A 21,840-nucleotide genomic window follows, 5' to 3' on the forward strand; every position below is an offset into this window, starting at 1 on the left:
TGTAGCACAAATTATGATTCTTATTTGAGCTTAAAGAAAACAACATTAAGAGATGTGCAGAGGAATCCTGTGTTGTATAAACAATTGTCTGTTATAGACAAGAAAATGTTTCATTCAGAATTAACCCGCATCAGTAGTAAAGTAGAAAACTGTTATTTTGTTTGTGGAAAAAAAAGCATACAAATGGCTACCTGAGAATTGGTCCGGCAGTTGTTTTTTGGGTTATCTGGTTCCGGCTATAAGGCATACTGCAGAATTACCTCTAGGTAAGATACGAAATGTAAGAGATGTAGCCCGAAAACCTGAGGACCCAATCAGAAAACCTGTAAATCCAGTGGGAAAAATCGAAGCCGGTTGGAAGGATCATCATTCCGTGAAAGATAAAGAAAAATTGACTCATATGGACTTGAGTGACAGTGTTATATCTTGGGCTGGAATACTTCCAGCATATGGAGCAGTCAAATCGATCTGCGAGCTGAGAAAACTGTCAAAGCTTCTCGAAGTAATGAGTAATGCAACTTTTTCCACTCTCGAACTAGTGACTGATGAACTGAATGCAATGAGAACTGTTGTGCTACAAAATCGAATGGCTCTTGACTTCACCCTAGCGGCGAGAGGTGGTACGTGTGCGCTTATCAAAGAAGAATGCTGTGCGTTCATACCAGACAATTGACACGAGATCAATGATCACCTAGAGGTAATACAGCAGGTATCGGCCATGACTGAACCAGGCCCAAACCCACTGACGAACTTTTTCCAGAGCCTATTTGGTGGGTGGGGTTCTATCCTAATGAATATTTTGATTGCTATTTGTGTTGGTCTGCTCCTATTAGGAGCATGTGTCTGTTTTGGGATCCCCTGTATGAAAAGATTAGTCAAAGATTTTGTTGATGTATCTGTAACTGAGACTTTGTACCAAGACATTGAACTGGAGCTATTGGTTCCAGACGAAACACTTTCCGAAATATAAACTAAATGACTTGCCTAGTTGAAAGTCCTTAAAGGAGAAGGCTAGGGGACGATATGATATTGTTTATGTTTCTGAATAGAATAAAAAGTATTAAAAGGGAGGAAAATGTTAGAAAAATATGTATTTGAACATGTATAAAGTGCTGGTTTAAAAGCAAATAGTATATAATGCATTTTATTCTATTTACAATATGGCAATAAGAATGATTTTACATGTAATTGCTTGAAGCTTTGGAGCTGCAGTGTATCTGAACTCTGACCCTGGCAGTAGCCAGCTCAGCAAGCTTATGTTTTTCACTAATGATTATCTGCTGGGTCAGGAAAATTAAATGTATAAAGCATTGAAAATCCTTCTTCCTTCCTCCCTCTCAGATAATTGGCCTTGTGAATATTATCAGAGATAAAGCACAGCTGCTAAAGTAATGTTGCAAGAAGAACAAAGAAGTATATTACAAGACTGAACCGACTATTGTATCCGAGCAGGACTGAAACCTTGAAAGAATAACATTTTACAGAAAGACATTATAACTAACCAGGTGCTTTGCAAGGCTGTATTATTCCCATGGGAAAACTTTTAAAATGTATAATATCAGCTTTTTCTTATGAATAGAATATTGTAGACCATAGTGATGTAGGTGCCCTGTGACTAACCACGTCAGTGAAGTGGGCACAGCTTGAATGTATGACTATATAAAATCGTGTATTTCCTACATCATGTCAGACAAAACTCTATACTTGTATTGTATGGTAGTATGCCTCCTGGTGTACACTAGTAAACTTTTTGCATCTGAGCCTCCTGTTTGTTATCATTTGTTTTTATTTGACAATTGACTTGATGAGGGCCCTCAATTTCTTACTAATGCTGATCAGGGATGATTTTTCTACTTGAGATTTGGCCTTTTTTGTATAAGTCTCCTCCTTTTATTGTATAGTTTGCTTATGGCCGGGGTCCACCAGACTGGTTACTTCTTGCTTGAGGAAGGAGTCTTGGTTTTATTTGGGATAGCATGGTCCATGCAATCCTGAAGATGTATCTAAAGTGCCTTGGTGTAAGATTCTGCATCCTGGATATCATTATCCTTCTGCAAGGGAATAGTGAAGCTTTCCACTTCTGATGAAAGTAGTTTGAAGTTTGCTTTGGAAAGGTTTTTTACAATGGTTTCTTTGACTGGGGGGGGTGGAGGGGTGAGGATGTCCAGGGTTATCAGTTTGTGGTCTGATCTGACCAGAGAGGGAGGGAGTGATAATGGGTGTGGTACAATGGGCGCCCATATTTGTGATGACTAAATCAAATATGTTGTCTCCTCTAGTGGGAGAACATACCAGTTGTTCAAGGGCATTTGAATTTATAAATTCTATGAACCGCTGGGCATAGGAGTTAGAACTTTGGTAGTTTGCCCAGCTATACCAGAGTAGTTGAAATCACCTAAAATTATGGTGTTGGGTAGGACCTTTATATTTTCCAATGCCTCAAGGAATGCTGAGTGAGCATCTTGGGACATGGTGGGCAATCTATAACAGGCTACGACTTGAAATGTGGTTTTGCCTGCTGATAGTTGCACATGGATGATCTCTGGGGCATCATGCTGCGCCACTAACCTGGAGATGTGGGTATCCTTGATGAATATGCATACACCTACGCCCTTTGTACTGCGATCTGTTAACTGAGGCTGGAAGGTATGATATGAATTGTAACCTGGTAGTGCAGGGGTGCTCTCTGGAGCCTTGAACCAGGTTTCCGACATGGCACAAACATCGATTTTCTCCATACTGAGGAGTGCCTCGAGTGCGTGCATTTTCAGGTTGAGACTGCTGGTGTTGAGTAGCATTACCCTTAGTTTTTAGTTACCTGTGCTGGTTACGGTGGTTGGTTTGTCCTTTGAGCCTTGCCTAAAAAAGGCACTATGGAGATGGCAAGAGCCTTGGCCAGTATTCGAAAGCCTAGGGGTGACAGGTGCAAACCATCTCTGACGAAATAGCGGGACTTGTCTATCATGTCATCCCAGGCAGACAGACACTGGATCCCCTTAGAATGACACCAGAAGCTTAGCCAATTTTTGAAATTGATCATTTTGTCTTTGTATTGTGGAATCATTCTAGGTGAAGGTAGTATGCTACTCAAGGTCAGGGTCATACCAGCTTGGGCTACATGATCAGAGAGCTCCACAATGTCTCTTTCCATGCAGTCCAGGGAGGTACATCTTAGATCATTCACACCAACATGTACAATGACAGCGTCATACTTGCACTTGTTCTGGAGTGACCTAAGTACCTGTGTTATGTGGTGGATCCTAGCACCCGACAGGCAGCTGACAGTAACCTTCTCCTTGTTCAGCCTGGTGAGTGGAACATCTGTGTGCCTTACTATAGAGTCTCCTATTACAAGCGTGTTGGGTATTGTGTTTTGCCTTAGGGGCTGTTGTGAGGCACACTGCTGAGGTGAATTATGTGTTTTCTGACTTGTGTTTGGATGTGCAGGTTGTTTGCTTTGGAGGGCCCTGTTTCTTTTTCAGATTGGTACCTAGTGCCTCCGAATATGTTTTTGTAAATTTATGTGTATGTTTAGTCGGTGCTTGTTTTGTAGATCCATGTGTGACTGGTGGTGTGATGCTAGTGTGTCTCTTCTCCTCTTGACTGTCTGTTACAGTCATGGGTTGAGAGAGCTTAGCCTCCAATCTGGCTGTGTATTTGCATCTCTCACAAGTGTTTGTGTCTTGAGGTAAGAGGAGAGAGTTGTCTGTATACATGAGGCAGTTGTGACATTGCCTCAGGATGCCCAATTCCACCAGATGAACTGGAGAGTACACCTGGAGCTGACCTCTGGACATGCTTGGAAAAGTAAATTTCACTTGTCTTGTGGACAATCAAGGGTCTTATGCTCTATTATAATAGTGCTGTCTAGGAGATTTGGAAAATAATAGTGCTGTCTAGGAGATTTGGACAAGTGCTGATTTGGGTTATGCATGTGCTGCAATAAGAGCAGTTGATCTGAAGCACTTGACTTGAGGCTTGCTTAGTTCTAAGGGAAAATTTGCAGCGCAGACTTTGTGGAGCCAGGAATAGTATACCCCAGCTAACTGACGCTGCCCGACGCTGCTCTATTTGCAAGACCGCGCAAAAAGAGAGTTGCAGGGTTTTAAGAGAGAGAGAGAGATCAAGGAGTTTGGAATTGACCCAAAATGGCTAATAAATCTTCAGTTTCTAGGCAGTAACCACTCCTACAGGAACAGGCAGGCTGCTCAGTGTTAACCACTGCCACTGGTAAACACAGAGACTTCCCTTTAGCCGAAGTAAACACTGGCCTCCAAGAAACTTACAAACAGTTCAGAACAGCAACTCTGTAACTGAACTTTTTTTTTAAACTATAGAAAGTGGGAAAATAGCAAGATTTTTTTTTTGTTTTTGTTTAAGGATAGCAGAGACACACAAGTAGCAAACTAGTCAGAACAGTGCAATACATGACCCCAATACGTGTGTGCTAGGTCAGGGGCAGGTAAAATGCAATTTTAAGAAAACGATTTTAAATTAAGTGCAACACAAAAAATGCAATAAACAGGCTCTAGGTATGTTCTAAATATTGTTTCTAACACAGATATCAACTTTTGCAAGCAAGAAAATGCTGAAAAATAGGAGGCAATGCAGTTTTTCTAAGAAATAAATCAAAAGAAAATACTTAAAATCTCAAAAGTGGCTCCTTTCTTCTCTCAGCGTTTTCTCCTCTTGGTAGGTGCTTCAGCAACAACTATCAAGCCTGGAAAGATGCCAAAACCATGCGGCTGCAGGGTTTTAAGAGAGAGATATCAAGGAGTTTGGATTTGACCCAAAATGGCCAATAAAACTACAGTTTCTAGGCAGTAACCACTCCTACAGGGACAGGCAGGCTGCTCAGTGTTAACCACTGCCACTGGTGAACACAGAGACTTCCCTTTAGCCCAAGTAAGCACTGGCCTCCAAGAAACTTACAAACAGTTCAGAACATCAACTCTGTAACTGAACTTTTTTCTTAAATTATAGAAAGTGGGAAAATAGCAAGTTTTTTTGTTTTTGTTTAAGGATAGCAGAGACACACAGTAGCAAACTAGCATGTGCCAACATGTGTACAACTTGGTCTTGATTTACAGCAATAAGATCATCACTATGTAACACACCATATTCAGTCAGCAGATGACACTGTTAACATACACTCTTCATTAAGTACTACAGTAATTTACCCGTATAAGCCTAGATGAAGATATATTGATATATGTGTCAGTATGGATAAATAAATTCATAGATACATAGATACTCCAATGTCAGTAAGTCATATGACAAGTCACTCCATTTTCTATGTGTTTGCAAAAACCACTTCCTCAGTACCAGGGTTTGCACCAACCATATCTTTAGACCAAAGAGGGATTGTGATGGAGTATCTATATTTGTTAAATACCACATCACATCAAACCAGATTCCTCAAAACCCACCAAATTAACTTACTGAGACACAAAACCCACAAAATGAAACCAACTGTCAGACCATAGCATCTTACAGGACTCTCCCAATGCCCTCTGAAAACCACGTTGGATTCCTAAATGTACTGGATGAACTTCAAATATACAAGGACCCTATCATTCTGGAAGGCTTTAAGTACCTTTCAATAAACTGGGATATCTATTCCTCAAATGGAAGTTATGCCCAAAAATTACTTGATTTCATAAGCAAGAACACCCATCTCTTGAGCCCACTAGAGGACAAACATTCTTGACTGTGTTCTTCAATATGTTTTCTATGCTTCCTTTGTTGATAGTTTCTTTGTTTATTGTAAGTGTTATGCTGTGGCTGAAACAGATTCCATGAGTCTCAGTATACTAACTATTTTACAAACTTAATAAATAAAATAAATATATAGAGGTGGCAAGGGAGCTACTTTCCTTAAGCTGTAGTTGAAGTTTATTCAAGAGGTGGGAATACTCTGGAATATGAATCTATCATGCCAACATTTCTTACTTATCTGTTGAAGGTTTACCTTCTTTAACTGAGTATCTGAGGAAACATTTGCTCTATGAAAGAACAGGAGGTCAAAGATGTTTGGATCTTTCATGACTTGAAAGGCTACATATTATCCCCAAGAAGGGGTCTTTAAGAAACTGAGTACACGAAAAGGACAGCTAACATGTCCTGACAATTAAGATTTTTGATGTTACTAATCTTTTTAGTAAGAAATCTCTGAGGTCTCTCAAGTGAGAGATATGTTTAGAACAATACATGCCAAAAGTGGCATTATATTCAATACAGATTCTGATGAAATATGACTAAAGGGAATTTAAGACTTCTTTGAATCTAGAAGAGATACCTTCGGACATTAGATGAGCTTGAAAGAAGGCATTCTGGACTAGTGTGGAGGCATGATAGTCAAAAGATAAGAAATTATGAACGACAGTGCCTAGATTACTTACAACAGTGTCTGACTGGGGAGGTCACCTTTATGGCATAGGAAGCTGTTTTGTTTATCAAAATTAGCTGTACTACATTTTTTTATATTTAATTTGAAAGAATCGTCTTTGCTCCAATTGTTAACATTGCCTAGCCCATGTTGTAGAAATTGTGAGTCAGCAGAAGAAAAAATAACATCTCACAATTTCCAATCTTGGATAACTATAGGCTAGGAATGTTGGTCTGAAGGTCTAAGAAATAGGTACCGAATAGGAGACGGCCTAACATCACTGATTTCTTTGATACACCACTAGTAACTTTTTTTACTCTCAGAAGTGGAACCTGTGACTTTAACCATGTCTGTTCTGTCAGACAACTAGTTAGCTATCCACCACACAACACAAGGACATATACTTATATTTATAAGACTGTCAATAATGTCTCCATGAAACAGAAAATACACCCCTGGGATCACTTCATTGGCTCTGCTTGACAGAGGATCAGTTAATTAATCAATGGGGCGGCAAAAGCCGACACACTCTGGCTAGGCTTATAAATGCCCTCGGGTAGATAGCCTAGTATCTACCCATGAACCTATGAAGAATGGTGTCAAAGGCCTTGGCAAGTACAAATATGCTTTATATACTGTTTAATCACTATCCAATGCTTTGGTGAATTTTTCAAAGAAATGAATGCAGTTAAAGAGGCAGGACCTTCATTTGACAAGGCAGAATTGATGATGGCCCATGGTTAAGAGATTTTTAATGTCCATATTAATGTGGTCTGAGATAATTGTTTTCAAAGCATTATATACGAGACCAGTAAATCTAATGAGTCGGTAGCCACCAGAGTCTGTGGATGAGTCACCATTGTGTAACAGCATTACAATGGCTGCTTTCTAGTCTTCAATAATGTAACCAGTATAAAGGTTTGGATTAAAACACTTTAGTTGAAAGGCTTCACATAGGCCATACCTGATACTGATAAATGGAAAACCTGATATTATATCTAGGTTCACGGATGAGTTATTCCTAGCATTTTAGATGGCTGACAGAAATTGCTCCATATTAATTAAAGGGTGTTGCTGGGACTGTGGAATCAGTGGAATAGTTGTAATTGAAGGTGGAATAGGTTCATAGGTTGGTATTAGGCTATCAGCCCTAGGGCCTATACAAGCCTAGCCCTAACAATTCCCTGGCTATTTCTTCCCACAGTATTTATTTCCCTGGACCCCTGTCTAGCAGGGCGACTGACATGATCCCTGGGGTGAATTTCCTATCTCCCATCCAATCATCAAGGTTCCTTTTGAAGAGGGCCAAAGAGGTGTTCTGCTTGACATGTATAAGCAGTCTATTCCAGAGTCGGGGGAGTCTCTGGGTCAGGAACCTATCCCTCCAGCATGTTTTGTTCATTGTGATGACAAGGTTTAGATCCCTGGAAAGTGTGTTTCTGAGGGATTGGGATTTCTTTAAGTGTAGCATGTCCAACAGCTATGGGTTTGACATGGCCTTGTATGTTAAGCAGTGATCGCCTCTGAGTGGACGATATGCGACAGAATATAGGTGGAGTTTTTTTAGACAGTCAGCATAGGGCATCTGCTTTAGGTCTGTGATTCTTTTAGTGAGGTATTTCTGCAGCCTTTCCGGTTGTTGCAGATGTCTTGTGAGGTACATACCAAACGGGGTGTAGTATTCTATAATGGGGGATGAGTACAGTGAGACAATGACCTTCTTTTTTTGGCTGAAAAGCCCTTAGTGATGAGGTGTGCTTCATAGAAGGATTTCCTGACTGTTGTGGCGATGTGGTTTTCAAAAGTGAGACCACTGTCCACCTGTGACCCTAAGTCTCTTATCACACATTTGGTGTTTAGTGTACTGCCACCTATGTGGTAATTCATTGGTACATGTTTTTTCCCAAAGGGGATAACTATACATTTCTGGGCATTGAACCTTAGCCCATGGCTCTGGCACCAAGCATCTGCTTCTGTAAGGCCCTTTTTGTAGAATATCCACATCATTTGGGGATTCAGTAATGGCTCCCAGTTTGCAGTCATCTGTGAACTTTGTTAGCCAGAGTCCCTTAGTGTTGGCCTGTACTTCAGAAAAGTAGATGCCAAATAAGAGCAGTCCCAGGACTGAACCCTGAGGTACTCCACTTGTCACTTGTTTGGAGCTGGATTTGGAGTCAGCTACTTTTACAGTGTGGGTTCTGTCAGTAATCCAGTTGGCAACCCATCGAGTGATGTAAAGATTAATGCCCAGCTTAGTAAGTTTATCTATGATTCCAGAGTGAGCGATTGTGTTGTAGGCCTTGGCAAGGTCCAGATAGGCTGTGTGGACCACCTTACCCTTCTCCATGGCTCTGGAGACTGATTCAAAGAAGTCAATCAGGTTCAAGAGACAAGATCGGCTCTTCACAAACCCAAACTGCAAGGGGTCCAGTGTTTGAAGGTTGCCAATGTCTTTATACTAAACATGACAGCTGGGTATTAGCTATTTCCTTTGAGAAATTGTTTATGTTGCTGTTGTGAACTAGTTCCAAACATTATTGGGTATTACTTTTTAACTTTGTGACATAGTTAAAGAAGGATTTGTAGTTTTGGGTTTTAGTGGCTATTTTAAGTTCATGCTCAGTTTCGAGCCTTCTAATGGTTGACGTAAGCTTGGTTGATGTAAGCTCTTTACAAGTTTGCTAAGTGTGGTCTTAAGACAGGTAGAATGAGATTCCTAATAAGCATAAAGCAATATCTGTCTCTTGTTATATATAATTTATATATACAAGTATTCTCCTATAGTTTTTTTTTTATTTTAATGTCTCATTATAATTGTTTTGGATAGGGATTACCTTATTAATGCAACTATTTAACCAAGAGAATAAGTCAGAGGTATAGGCAGAAGATTTAGAAATAGGATCCATCAGATGATGATTATAGCAGAGTATATTTATGTCATCAACTAAGTGAAGAAGATTTGCTTTTGAAAAGAAATCTGTAAACACAGAGGTATTTGCAGGGAAAGCACCACCAGGTTCAAAGGAAAAGGTCACTGATTCATTACTTGATTTAACAAAGATGATACATATGGTGTTATGCAAGGGGTAGCAATATCTGTGAGGACAGGCTCAAGGATATTGGGACCCACAGCAGGATAGTTAACTACTTGTACAAGGAGTTAGCATTTATAATGTCAACAAAGTATTGGGCATGCTGACCACTGACAATGTAGGTTAGATAGTTTATTGATGGATAATTGAAGTACCCCAGTAGAAAGGTGTATTTAATGGAAATTTCAGCAAAGGTCTTAATATAGCTACCATGCTAAGAAGGAGACATAGAGGGTGTTCTGTAACTAGCTATGAATTGGTAATTAATCTTGTCAACTGTAATTTGTACATCATGGAGTTCAATGTTGGTGTCCTTAGGATTCCATCTTGAGGTGGTGATATCTTCGACAAATACTGATAACCCCCAATGTCATTAGTAAATCTGAAACTATTATAAACAATAAACCCCCAAAAAAGAGGGAGTGCTTCCATTGCACTGAAACAATTTCTCTGTAACTACAAATATATGAGTGGGTTCAAGTTGCAGGACAGTCTCATGTCTGTAGATTTTTTGTTAAAACTCCTGATATTGAGTAGAGCCACTTTCATGTGTTCCAAATTAGAATTTACTAGGTTGTAATGTCTAACAGAAGGATTCTGCCTAAAAAGGCACTATGGGGACAGTAAAGGTTTTAGTCAGAATGTGAAAGCCTTGGTAAGAGAGGTGTAGACCATCCCTAGCAACGCAGGAAGACTTCTTAGCCATCCTGTCGCAAGTACATAACATACTGGATACTTCTAAAATGACACCAACTACATAGCCAATTAAAGCCAATTATCTTGTGTTGGGATCTCATCATCATTCTAGGTGATGGCAAAATACCATTCAAGACTAGAGTTCTTCCTACCGCTGATGCATGCTAGCAAGATCACTGATATTCTTCTGCATGTCCCTCTTGGTACAGCATCTAAGATCATTTACTGCCATATGGGCCACTATCGGATCAAAATCATGTTTGCCTGGATGTAGACTTCTAAGACTTCTTGTTACATCCTGAATCCTGGTGATGTTGGTGTCTTTATGCCTGACAATAGAGTCACTTATTACTAAAGTCTGGCAGTTAGCACAGAGGATTAAAGCTGTTAGCTGTTAAGTAGCTGCTTCCAGTGTTCAGGATACAGGATTTAATTCCTTCCACCTCCATATCCCTACTCTGTGACTCTGAGCAAGTGTAATAACTATTGGGTTTACATGGTCAGCAAATAGATTAAAAAAAATAATCATGGGTAGATGGGTAGATGCAGCCTCAATGAGCCTTAACAACTTGGTGTATGTACCCTTATGATTCTTAGAGATGTGTACTGGCTGTGGGTTGTATGTGGTGAATGTGACTGAGATTTTTTAACCTCAAGGAAGTAAAAGCATTACATTATCTCTCATTTGGGTTTCAAACCCCAGAACTCCAATACACCATGCTAGTGTTGCTGCTGCTTTATCAACAAGAGCCTCTGGACAGATAGGTGTTGAGTTTTCCCTTAACAGCCTTATCATTTCATGTAGGAAACTCACAGCATGTTGATCAATGGCAAATTACAATCACACACTCACACACACACACACACACACACACACACACACACACACACACACACACACACACACACACACACACACACACACACACACACACACACACACACACACACACACACACACACACACAAATACAAAAAAGCTCTCTGCTTAGGCACAGTTAAAATCATAGAAGTGAAAGGATAATGTCAGATCTCATTTATGACTCAAGCTCAAGACCTCTATCCTTTCACTTCTATGATTCTAACAGTGGGCTTGAGTGTGTGTGTGTGTGTGTGTGTGTGTGTGTGTGTGTGTGTGTGTGTGTGTGTGTGTGTGTGTGTGTGTGTGTGTGTGTGTGTGTGTGTGATTTGACCTTGTTCAACATTCTGGAGGTTTCCTAGCTGGAAAGAATGGTGAAATGAGATAATGCTGTCCCTCTTCAAGAGAAATCTTGATGAGCAGATGGGAAATAGAAAGTTCAACCCAGGGATCATTCCAGTGGCTCTACTTGATAGAGGCACTGGGAACTAACATTGGGCGGCATGATGCCAGGACACTTCTATGGGCTAGGCTTGTAAAGGCTCCAGGGCCATTAGCCTAGTACACACCTATAAACCTATGAAGTCCCAAGACCCTAAAATTTGAGAATCAGGAGTTTGGGAAAATGAGTGGAAAAGAAAGTTTAGAAGTGGTGTATGAATACAAAGGAGAGCATTTATTGAAGCCGGCTGTGGAAATCCCCTAGTTTTCAGAAGGACTCCATGCCAGTATTTGGAGCAGCTGGGCCAAGACAAGATATGTTGTTTGTAATGGATGTTTGGGATATGACAAAAAATTCAGTGCTGGACTATAATGTAATAAAAGAAGTCTCCAAGGTCAGACATTTAGGTGGTGCAATATCTGCTAGTAAAGAATGCACCACAGGTTTACAATTTGCAAGAGGAAATACAGAGGGACAGTCTACACCACACATTAAGGAAAAGAGTATCAATAAAGAAAAAATATAGAGATGAGATTAAAATGAGCTTTTTCTATAAAGAATGGGATGAATTAGACAACCTGTGCTCAAATCAGATTGTAGCTAAATGGAATGAAACACTAACAATACAGATGGAGAAACAGGTATAGTTAAAATGTGTTTCTTTATTTGTCCTTTGTTGACAGTGTTAGTCCCACTAGACTAATAGCCTTTTTTCAGGGGGGAAACCCAATGTGGTATTTATACTACTAGGGGAAATTTGGCCAGGGCATTGGGGAACTTCCCTCACTCATTTTGATAGGTACAGTGGGAACGTTTACATCCACAGGAGCTACCACCAGCTTAAGCAGATGGGGCCGCAGTTTGATGTTTCCTCCAAAGGATGGAACACAGTGCAGCACCCCCTTATGCTGGACTGAAGTGTCAGCAATTGATCTACCTGGTGTGGGAATCCAACACACAGCCTTCTGCTCCAAAGGTGAGTATGCTACATGTTGCACTACTAACACTGCTGAGATGATGTCATTTCACTTAAACAAGGTAATTCCAGGTATATTGAAATTTATTATATTGAAATGTATTCATATGAGGTTTCACTCCCCAGTGAGATTATTTTACAGCGGATGGTTTATTGGCTGTAAAGCAAATTATATTCATGAGTTATAGGATTATCAATCCACTAAAATAATGAGGGATGAAGTAATAGAAGCAATTAGATGGAGAGCAGGAATTTATTTCCCAGAAAGAGAAGAAAGAAGTTTCTGAATTTTGGACAGAGTTTACCCAAAGCAAATTATAGAAAGGACAATGTGGCTCTGGTTTAGTACAGTACGCTTGTCATTACTGGTTTTTATATATAAAGTATGAAAATTGCCTCCTGTTGAATGGCAATTGAAATTTCTTCAGTATACAGCTTGAAGCTGAAAGTGATCCCCAGCAGAAGTAGACCAGATTGAGTGGAGGAGATGTTGGTTGATATTCTTAAGAGCTGTTTCATCACCAGCCTTCCTGTGTCAGAAGAGTAAGCTGGGTGAATGTATCAAGAGATCTAGTAGAAGAGATTGGTCTCAACCATTGATATAGACAGATGAGTATAACAGGGCCAGAGCATATATAAGAGACATTATATAATTTCAAAGAAAGGCCTGGCTGCCAATCAGACCCATAGATGACATAACTAGAGGGCTTGATATTTCTAAAGATTCTTGCTACATTAAAGTCTACCAATCTGTATTTACATAAAGAAGGAAGTAGTTGGAGAAAATTCATTAATTCAATTATGATATAGTGATACAAGGAACATTTTCTAGATAGTAACAATTGTGCAACTAATACAAATGTGTGATTTTTTACTTGTTATTTACTAGTCAATATAGAATAGAAATGTAATTAAAAATGATATATGTGTGATTGTGGAGGGAGGTGAGGAATATGAAGTAACCAAAATACAGAAAATAAAAATGTTTCTTGTAAGCTTAATTTTATTAGAATATGTAAAATTTGGAGTATGTATGGTAATGTACAAAGTCATATAACTGGATAGTAATCAAGAGTGGAAATATTCAAGGATGAAGATTGATATATTTTAAAAAAGTTCTATCAATATTTATAACTCTCACATTTTGAATAATTGTGAGGTAGCAATAGAGAGTTTTTCGTAAGTATAAGTTAGTTGCTACACTGCTTTGAAATACCTAGTGCTATCAAGCTGACTATGAAATGAGTAAAAGCTGACTGAGATTCTGTAATCACCAATGTAATAAATGGATATCAGAAAATATGGTAACTTAATAACTTACTGGGTTGTAGAACACAAAACTATAAAAACATGGGATATGTTTAAAGGATACAATAATATCAGCTGCAACTATTGTAGAAGTCACAGTTGCCAAAGAAGAAATATAAAAGTGACAAAAATAAGGAGTGAAAAGGTAATCATTAGCAAGCAAAAAATTTAAATTGGACTGCTTTAGCTAGTAAGGTAATTTGGTGTCTGCCTAAGTACAAGTAGCAATGAACAACAGATAGCCTAGCACAATGGCTCTGGTGCAGTAACTATAGAGCAACTTGCTTGTGTCTTTCAGCTTTTCCCGTTTAGGGGTCGCCACAGCGGAACTCCAGTCCGCTAATGATTGGCAGTAGATTTTTACATGCCGAGTTGCCAGCTCTGATGCACAACCTTCAACGAAGGTACGCCCATTCACGCATGTCTCCACACAGAAGACGCTCTAGCTGAGAATCGAACAGGACAACGTCTTACTGTGAGGCGACAGTGCTACAGTTAGTCTAAATGAATAGCTCCAAGTGCTGCAAGTATAAAACAGTATCATTAGAGCAGTCAGCCAAGTAATTTAATTATATTAGACAGGTAATCCTCTGCTGTCTAGTGCAGTATCTGCAGACAGAAGCTTTAAGTGCCATAACAGTACAATAATCAGTAACAAGTAGAAATGCAACAACACCAGTAAGAAAAAAGTGAAATCAGTAACTGAAATAATAAGCTAATCTGATCTCTATCTACCCAGTATCAGTACTAGATACCACTGCAGTTGTTGTTGTGTCTTTCAGCTTTTCCCGGTTAGGGGTCGCCACAGCAGAACTCCGGTCCGCTAATGATTGGCAGTAGATTTTTCTGTGCTGAGTTGCCAGCCCTAACGCACAACCTTCAACAAAGGTATGCCCATTCACGCATGTTTCCATGCAGAAGATGCTCTAGCTGAGAGCTGAACTGGTCAGCGTCTTACTGTCAGGCAACAACTATACTGTCAGCAGTGAACAGTACAATATCAACAAAGTGCAACACTACTGTCAGCAGAAAAGTGCAAATATCAATGATTCATCCAAAAGTGCAGTCAGTTAAGTTAGTAAGATAAAAAGAGTCAATGAGTTCACTGTATATATTAAGGCAGTAGTAAATCACAGTAGTGCAAAAACATAAGACAGAAAAGGTAGTGAAATTTATTTCACCTACAATAAAAATAAAAATTAGATATTGTAGACTAGGTTCTTCTGTTGATAATTTAGGTACAGCAAACATCCTGGTATTTAAAGTATGCAAGGTTCTTCAGCTTGCTACCATTATCATATAGCAGCAAGAGCAAGTTTGTAAGTATCAATAACTTAAAAAATAAAGTAATCTGCCAGATAAAAAGCATCCATCCATCCATCCATCCATCCATCCATCCATCCATCCATCCATCCATCCATCCATCTATCCCTCCATTTTCTAAACTACTTAGCTTGGTTATGGGGTCACAGTGACAACAAAGTCAGTCGAGCAGACAAGACTTCCTCCAGCATCAATCTCCAGGTCACTCTGGGAGATACCCACACATTCCTAGTTCAGTGGAGCCACATAACTTCTCAGCATATCTTGGGTCTGCCACAGGATCTGGTCTGAGTGGACCATGCCTGGTATATGTCCTGAGGATTTTGCCTCACTAACTACCCAAACTGCCTTAACTGTCTCCCCAAAACTTCAGGATCAGTGATTCTATAACAAGATCTTTCCAGATTGCTGAGCTCCTCACTTTCTCCCTGAAAGAGAAGCATCCAGCCATAAGATGGAACCTTATTTTTGCCACTTTTATCTGTGATCATATCCTTTCAGTCACTGCCAAAAGTTCATGATCATAGGGGAAGAGCAGGGCACAGACAGATTGGTGAACTAGGGGCTTCATCACATGACTCATCAACTGTTTCACCACCACAATCTGGTACAATATCTGCAGTGCTGCCACAGCTGCACCCACCCCTGATCAATCTCCTGATCCCTCTACCCTCATTTATGAACAACTCATCAAGAAACTTAAACTTCTCCACTTGAGGTAGAAGTGTGGCTCCTGTGTGTTTCAGAAACTATTGCCAAAAAAGTGGTTGGGCTTGTCATGGTGGTAATCTTAGAATATGCTGGTTGATACCAGTGGTAAGGGAAGCTGTCAAGTTAAAGAAATAAGTCTTCCATTCCACAAAACTCATCAGCTTAAATGTTAACCCATACATCACAAGATGGGTTGCAAACTGGCTGAGTGACAGAACCCACAGGGTCAGAGTTGCTGGCGCCATATCAGACTCAAAGCCTGTCACAAGTGGTGTCCCACAGGGCTCAGTCCTGGGCCCACTCTTGTTTGGCATCTACTTTTCCAAAGTACAAGCCAACACAGGAGGGTTATGGCTGACAAAGTTTGCAGATGACTGCAAACTGGGTGCCATAGTAGAAAACACATCTGACACAGATATCCTTCAGAAGGGTCTCACAGAAACGGATAACTGGTGCCAGAGCCACGGCCTAAAGTTAAATGCCAAAAAATGCATAGTCACACCCTTCGGGAAAAACAAGGTTACCCCTAGCTACCAAATAGGTGGCAATCCACTGAGCACAGAAGAAGTTATCAGGGACCTGGGGACCCAGGTTGATAGTAGTCTGTCATTCGACACCCATGTAGCTAAAGTAGTTAGGAAGACCTTCTACATTGCCCACCTTATCATGAAGGGATTCTCATCTAGATCAAGGGAGGTCATAGTCTCCCTTTACTCATCACTCATCAGACCAATGATTGAGTACAATGCCCCATTCGGAATGTATCTGACCCGACACTTGCAGCAGCTGGAGAGGCCACAAAAGTTCCTCACCAAAAGGATAAAGGGTCTCAAAAATCTGTCCTATGCTGCCCGACTGAAAGAACTCCAGCTCTATTCAGTCGCTACCGCTTGCTCAGAGGTGACCTTTGCCTAACATACAAGGCCATGTCAAACCCAGATTTGATGAATATGCTTCACCTCAAAAATCTAGATCCATCAGAGCCACAAGGGCGGAGACTTAAACCTCGACACGGCTATTAATAGGACGTGCTGGAGGGATAGATTCATCACCCAAAGACTCCTATGCTGTGGAACAAAATCCGGTACATGTGAGGCAGAGCACCTCGCTGGCCTTGTTCAAGAGAAATCTTGACCAATGGATGGGAGATCGCAGATATACCCCAGGGATTACCTCAGTGTCACTGCTCGACAGAGGCACAGCAAAATAATGGGTATAGTTCCCCATACTAAAGGGGTGGCGTAAGCCACAAAACGATGGGCTAGGCTTGTAAATGCCCTCGGGCAGATAGCCTAGTATGAACCTATGAACCTATGAACCTATTAGCAGGCACCAACAGGCCAGTAGACAGAAACTGTAGCTGCTACTGAAGTGGCGGAGGATTTTGTTGAGGCCATGGAGCGTGAGGCTCTGGCAAACCATATAGTGACTCAGAAGGGGTGGGAAGGACATTGTTAAGGCTGTTCTCAGCAAGCTTAGGGACATGCTGAGCTAAACTTGGAAAATTGCAGGGAGGTAGAAGGAATACTTTGATGAACTCCTTAATATCTTGGACAAGCCCTTCTCTAATAAAATACAGCCAGAAGTACCTGTTAAGGTTGGAATAATTTGGGTAGATGAAGTTACTGCAGTAAAGAAATAGTTCCACAGTTGCAAGGCTGGGGGGTTGGATCAAATCAGACTAGAAATGCTGAAGGCACTGGATGTTGTTGAGGTGTTGAGGTTAATGTACATTTTCAATGTTGTAACCCTTTTAAAAACTATAACAAGTGAAGAAATTGTAAATAGAAAAAAATATAGTATGTCAATGTCCAAATTGCTTGACAAGCCTTATCTGCAAAGCTATGGAGAGGATCATAATGGACCTCATAAATAAAGACATAGGGAATTTGCAGACTTTGGATCCAACCCAGTTTGGCTTTGTCAAAGGCAGATCATGCCTTTTAAACTTGGTTGACTTTTTCGAAACAGTCACCAAAGCCATTGATGAGGGAAAGGCAGTCCATACAGCCTACCTCGATCTGGCGAAGGCCTTGACACAATACCCACTGGTATCATTGAAAACTCATCAGCTTAAATGTTAACCCATACATCACAAGATGGGTTGCAAACTGGCTGAGTGACAGAACCCACAGGGTCAGAGTTGCTGGCGTCATGTCAGACTCAAAGCCTGTCACAAGTGGTGTCCCACAGGCTCAGTCCTGGGCCCACTCTTGTTTGGCATCTACTTTTCAAGTACAAGCAAACACAGGAGGGTTATGGCTGACAAAGTTTGCAGATGACTGCAAACTGGGCCGTGAAAACACATCTGACACAGATATCCTTCAGAAGGGTCTCACAGAAATGGATGACTGGTGCCAGAGCCATGGCCTAAAGTTAAATGCCAAAAATGCATAGTCATACCCTTTGGGAAAAACAAGGTTACCCTAGCTACCATATAGGTGGTAATCCTCTGAGCACAGAAGAAGTTATCAGGGACCTGGGGACCCAGGTTGACAGTAGCCTGTCATTCGACACCCATGTAGCTAAAGTAGTTAGGAAGACCTTCTACATTGCCCACCTTATCATGAAGGGATTCACATCTAGATCAAGGGAGGTCATAGTCTCCCTATACTCATCACTCATCAGACCAATGATTGAGTACAATGCCCCATTCGGAATGTATCTGACCCGACACTTGCAGCAGCTGGAGAGGCCACAAAAGTTCCTCACCAAAAGGATAAAGGGTCTCAAAATCTGTCCTATGCTGCCCGACTGAAAGAACTCCAGCTCTATTCAGTCGCACGCTGCTCAGAGGTGACCTTTGCCTGACATACAAGGCCATGTCTAACCCAGATTTAATGAATATGCTTCACCTCAAAAAATCTAGATCCATCAGAGCCACAAGAGCGGGAGACTTAAACCTCGACACGGCTATTAATAGGATTCATCACCCAAAGACTCCCTATGCTGTGGAACATAATCCCGGTATATGTGAGGCAGAGCACCTCGCTGGCCTTGTTCAAGAGAAATCTTGACCAATGGATGGGAGATCGCAGATATACTCCAGGGATTACCTCAGTGTCACTGCTAGACAGAGGCACAGCAAAATAATGGGTATAGTTCCCCATACAAAAGGGGTGGCGTAAGCCACAAAACTATGGGCTAGGCTTATAAATGCCCTCGGGCAGATAGCCTAGTATGAACCTATGAACCTATGAACCTAAATGTAAGTTGCACAAAGTAAATATAAGTGATGTAGTGAATAAGTATCATGACATACATACACAAACATGCACAGGTACATTACATTGCCAGGACATCACTGCTAAACCTCTTCAGTGCATAGAAATAAGACAAGGACAGACTGCTATAATTCAGTGGAGTTATTAAAAAAAAACAGCAAGACATATATATATATATTTAATAACTGTCCTGTATAACAGCAGTAATCAATGACAGGTTCATGGGTCATTCTAGTTACCTAATCCCAGTGATATTTATCTATTTGGATGTTATCTTTTATATAAACCTCTCCATTGCTGGTTGAAGTTCCATGCCCAGGGCCAGTCATGAATATTGATATAGCATCCACCTGAATTGTCACCACCTTAAGGAGAAGAAACTGGTACAGCGCTTTAGCTGAAGAATGGCACTGCCCCCATCACACTACCCAGGAGAAATGAAAATACAGTACTTTGGAAAAGTTTCTCTTCTGTTCTGAAGTCTCTGAATAAAAGAGAAAGTCAAATGCTTGTTTTCTGTGATTAGTTTTGCATTTGCCTTGCCTTAGAGTTAATGGCAACCTTGAAGCTGATTATAGTAAGTTGCAGGGGGAATGGGGTAGAAACTCCGGAAGGGATATAGAAGGCTTGCATGCTACATAAAACAGTAATCATCCATTTGTAGTCTTCCGGTCAATCTTTTTATGTTTCTTGGGAAATGCTTGACAGTGCCAAAAGCAAATTTCAAGTGAGGGCATTATATCAGGATAGAACAATTATCAATAGGTAAGTAGCTGTGTAAGATATATTAACAAGCATCGTACTCAGAACATTTTACAAATTTGGTAGTTTGACAAGTATTATGCTGTTTTGTTAAATCATATTATATTGCCTTGTCTATATACCATGTGATTTAGTAAAGTATTTACAATACAAGTTTATAATTTATTCTTTATATTCTGAGTTAAAGTTCCTAAAGTTCAGTCATTTACGTAAGCATCCAGGTGTCAAATTTAAATAAACAGAAATACATTTTCAGTTTTGCAGTAATTGAAAAGAAATCCCACCCACCCCCAGCACCTCTACTCTTATCCTAAGCAAATCACTCCCCTCTATTCCTATGATCCAATTAAATACAACTCTACCTTGTCCACAACCACATTTCCTTCACACGTTACTTTCTTTTATTTAGCCAAACTTATCTGCTCTTCCTTACATCCGTCACCTTGAATTTTCATCCCCTCTACAATAATTCTTTGCATCATTCTTTACTTTACCATCAAAATACAATCACCGCCTCAAACTATCTTACATTAACTCTAGGCTTACCACCTTCTCTTCTACTATACACACAAACAAAACACACTCTGAAGTCAAAACATTTCCAACCTTACCTTCAGCTGCACACATATCACATGATAACATAATCTCTATTTACACCTGATATTATATTCAGACACACAAATACCTCTTTTACTATTTTTAAACCCACTATCACAGTTGACATGCTCCTCCTAACCTGCCTAACCTCTTTACTCTTAATTCTCAACCTCACTACGGCTATATCCTCGCATACCCCCACACACCAATGCACATCAACAACCTCCTCCAATCCTCTCCCCAATAAACAACACAGTTTCTCACGTATCTCCTCCCAGCTTTTCCCCTATACCCTCCTATATTATTCAACCGCAAACTGACCTCCCCACCCCCTATGAAACCACACTTGACACCAGTACTATCACCTAGGAATATAAAACACTTCCCATGGTACTCATTTCTCATTACCTCTCTGCTCAAATGCGGAGACATACATCCTAACCCTGGCCCACTCTCTAATCCTAACCACAAGAGTAACTCCAAAGATTTAAACATACTTACACTGAACCTTAGTAGTATATCTAATAAAATAGCCCCACTGCATGCCTAAAATTGATCAAAATAAACCTAACATACTAGCCCTTACCGAAACATGGCTACACCCCAACATAAAAGACTCAGAAATAATACCTCCAAACTTTGCAATAACCAGAAGAGCTAGATCTAAAAAGGGGGAAGGATAGCACTTATATATCCCTCTACACTCAACATCACACCCTGCACCAATAATATACCCATCTTTTCCATTGCTGAAGTACTAATCATATTTTTGAACCTCAACATATCAAGAAGAATTTGATTAATAGTAATATATATCCCACCAGGTAACAATATACCAGTGGTGGAAAATATTTTATCCTGGACATTCCAAACAATAAACCTCGAAACAATAATCTTAGGAGACGTAAATATAGATTGGCAAAACATAGCTTCCAACTCCCCCACAAATTGAATAAATCTGTATGTTTTCTCTCAGCTTATCAATACTCCAACAAGATACAACAAATATCTTACCTGCCAATCCACCCTAGACTGGATCCTAGTATCCCACCCTGTCAATTACCCCTCCAGGTACACTGTCTAACTCCCTGAGTAAACATCTACCAGCTTATTCCCTTGGAACAAACTCCCAACAATTAAGAGTACACACTATAAAATCAGTTAGGAACTCAACTAATTTTTGTCAGCATAAATTCAACAATCTCCTACATGAAATAGACTGGATGCCCCTTAAACAACTACCCCTTAATGATGCTGTACTATACTTTAATAACACCTTCCTTCACATACTTAATACACTAGCTCCCATTCGTATGAAAAGAGTCAAAAAGAACTCAGCACCATGGCTCTCTAAGGAATGTAAACACCTGATGAAGCAAAGGGACCTAGCCTAGTCAACCGGGAAACAAAACAAAAATTAACAAAATCATGTTTATTTTAAAACACTACGTAACAAAGTGAC

At 40.2% G+C, this 21,840-nt stretch overlaps 1 protein-coding gene across 1 annotated transcript in view; it reads right to left on the reverse strand.

The window, feature by feature from the left end:
- Nucleotides 1-21,840, reverse strand: part of CDC20B (cell division cycle 20B) — a 453,794-nt gene that overhangs the window by 246,689 nt on the left and 185,265 nt on the right. The window contains exon 7 of the mRNA XM_044064423.1: nt 5,972-5,980. Coding sequence (XP_043920358.1) covers nt 5,972-5,980 — 9 coding nt within the window. The remainder of the gene's footprint in view (nt 1-5,971; nt 5,981-21,840) is intronic.

Source organism: Protopterus annectens, chromosome 2.part2 (genome assembly GCF_019279795.1).
Source record: "Protopterus annectens isolate FY-2018-M chromosome 2.part2, PAN1.0, whole genome shotgun sequence".
NCBI classification, from domain to species: Eukaryota; Metazoa; Chordata; order Ceratodontiformes; family Protopteridae; genus Protopterus; species Protopterus annectens.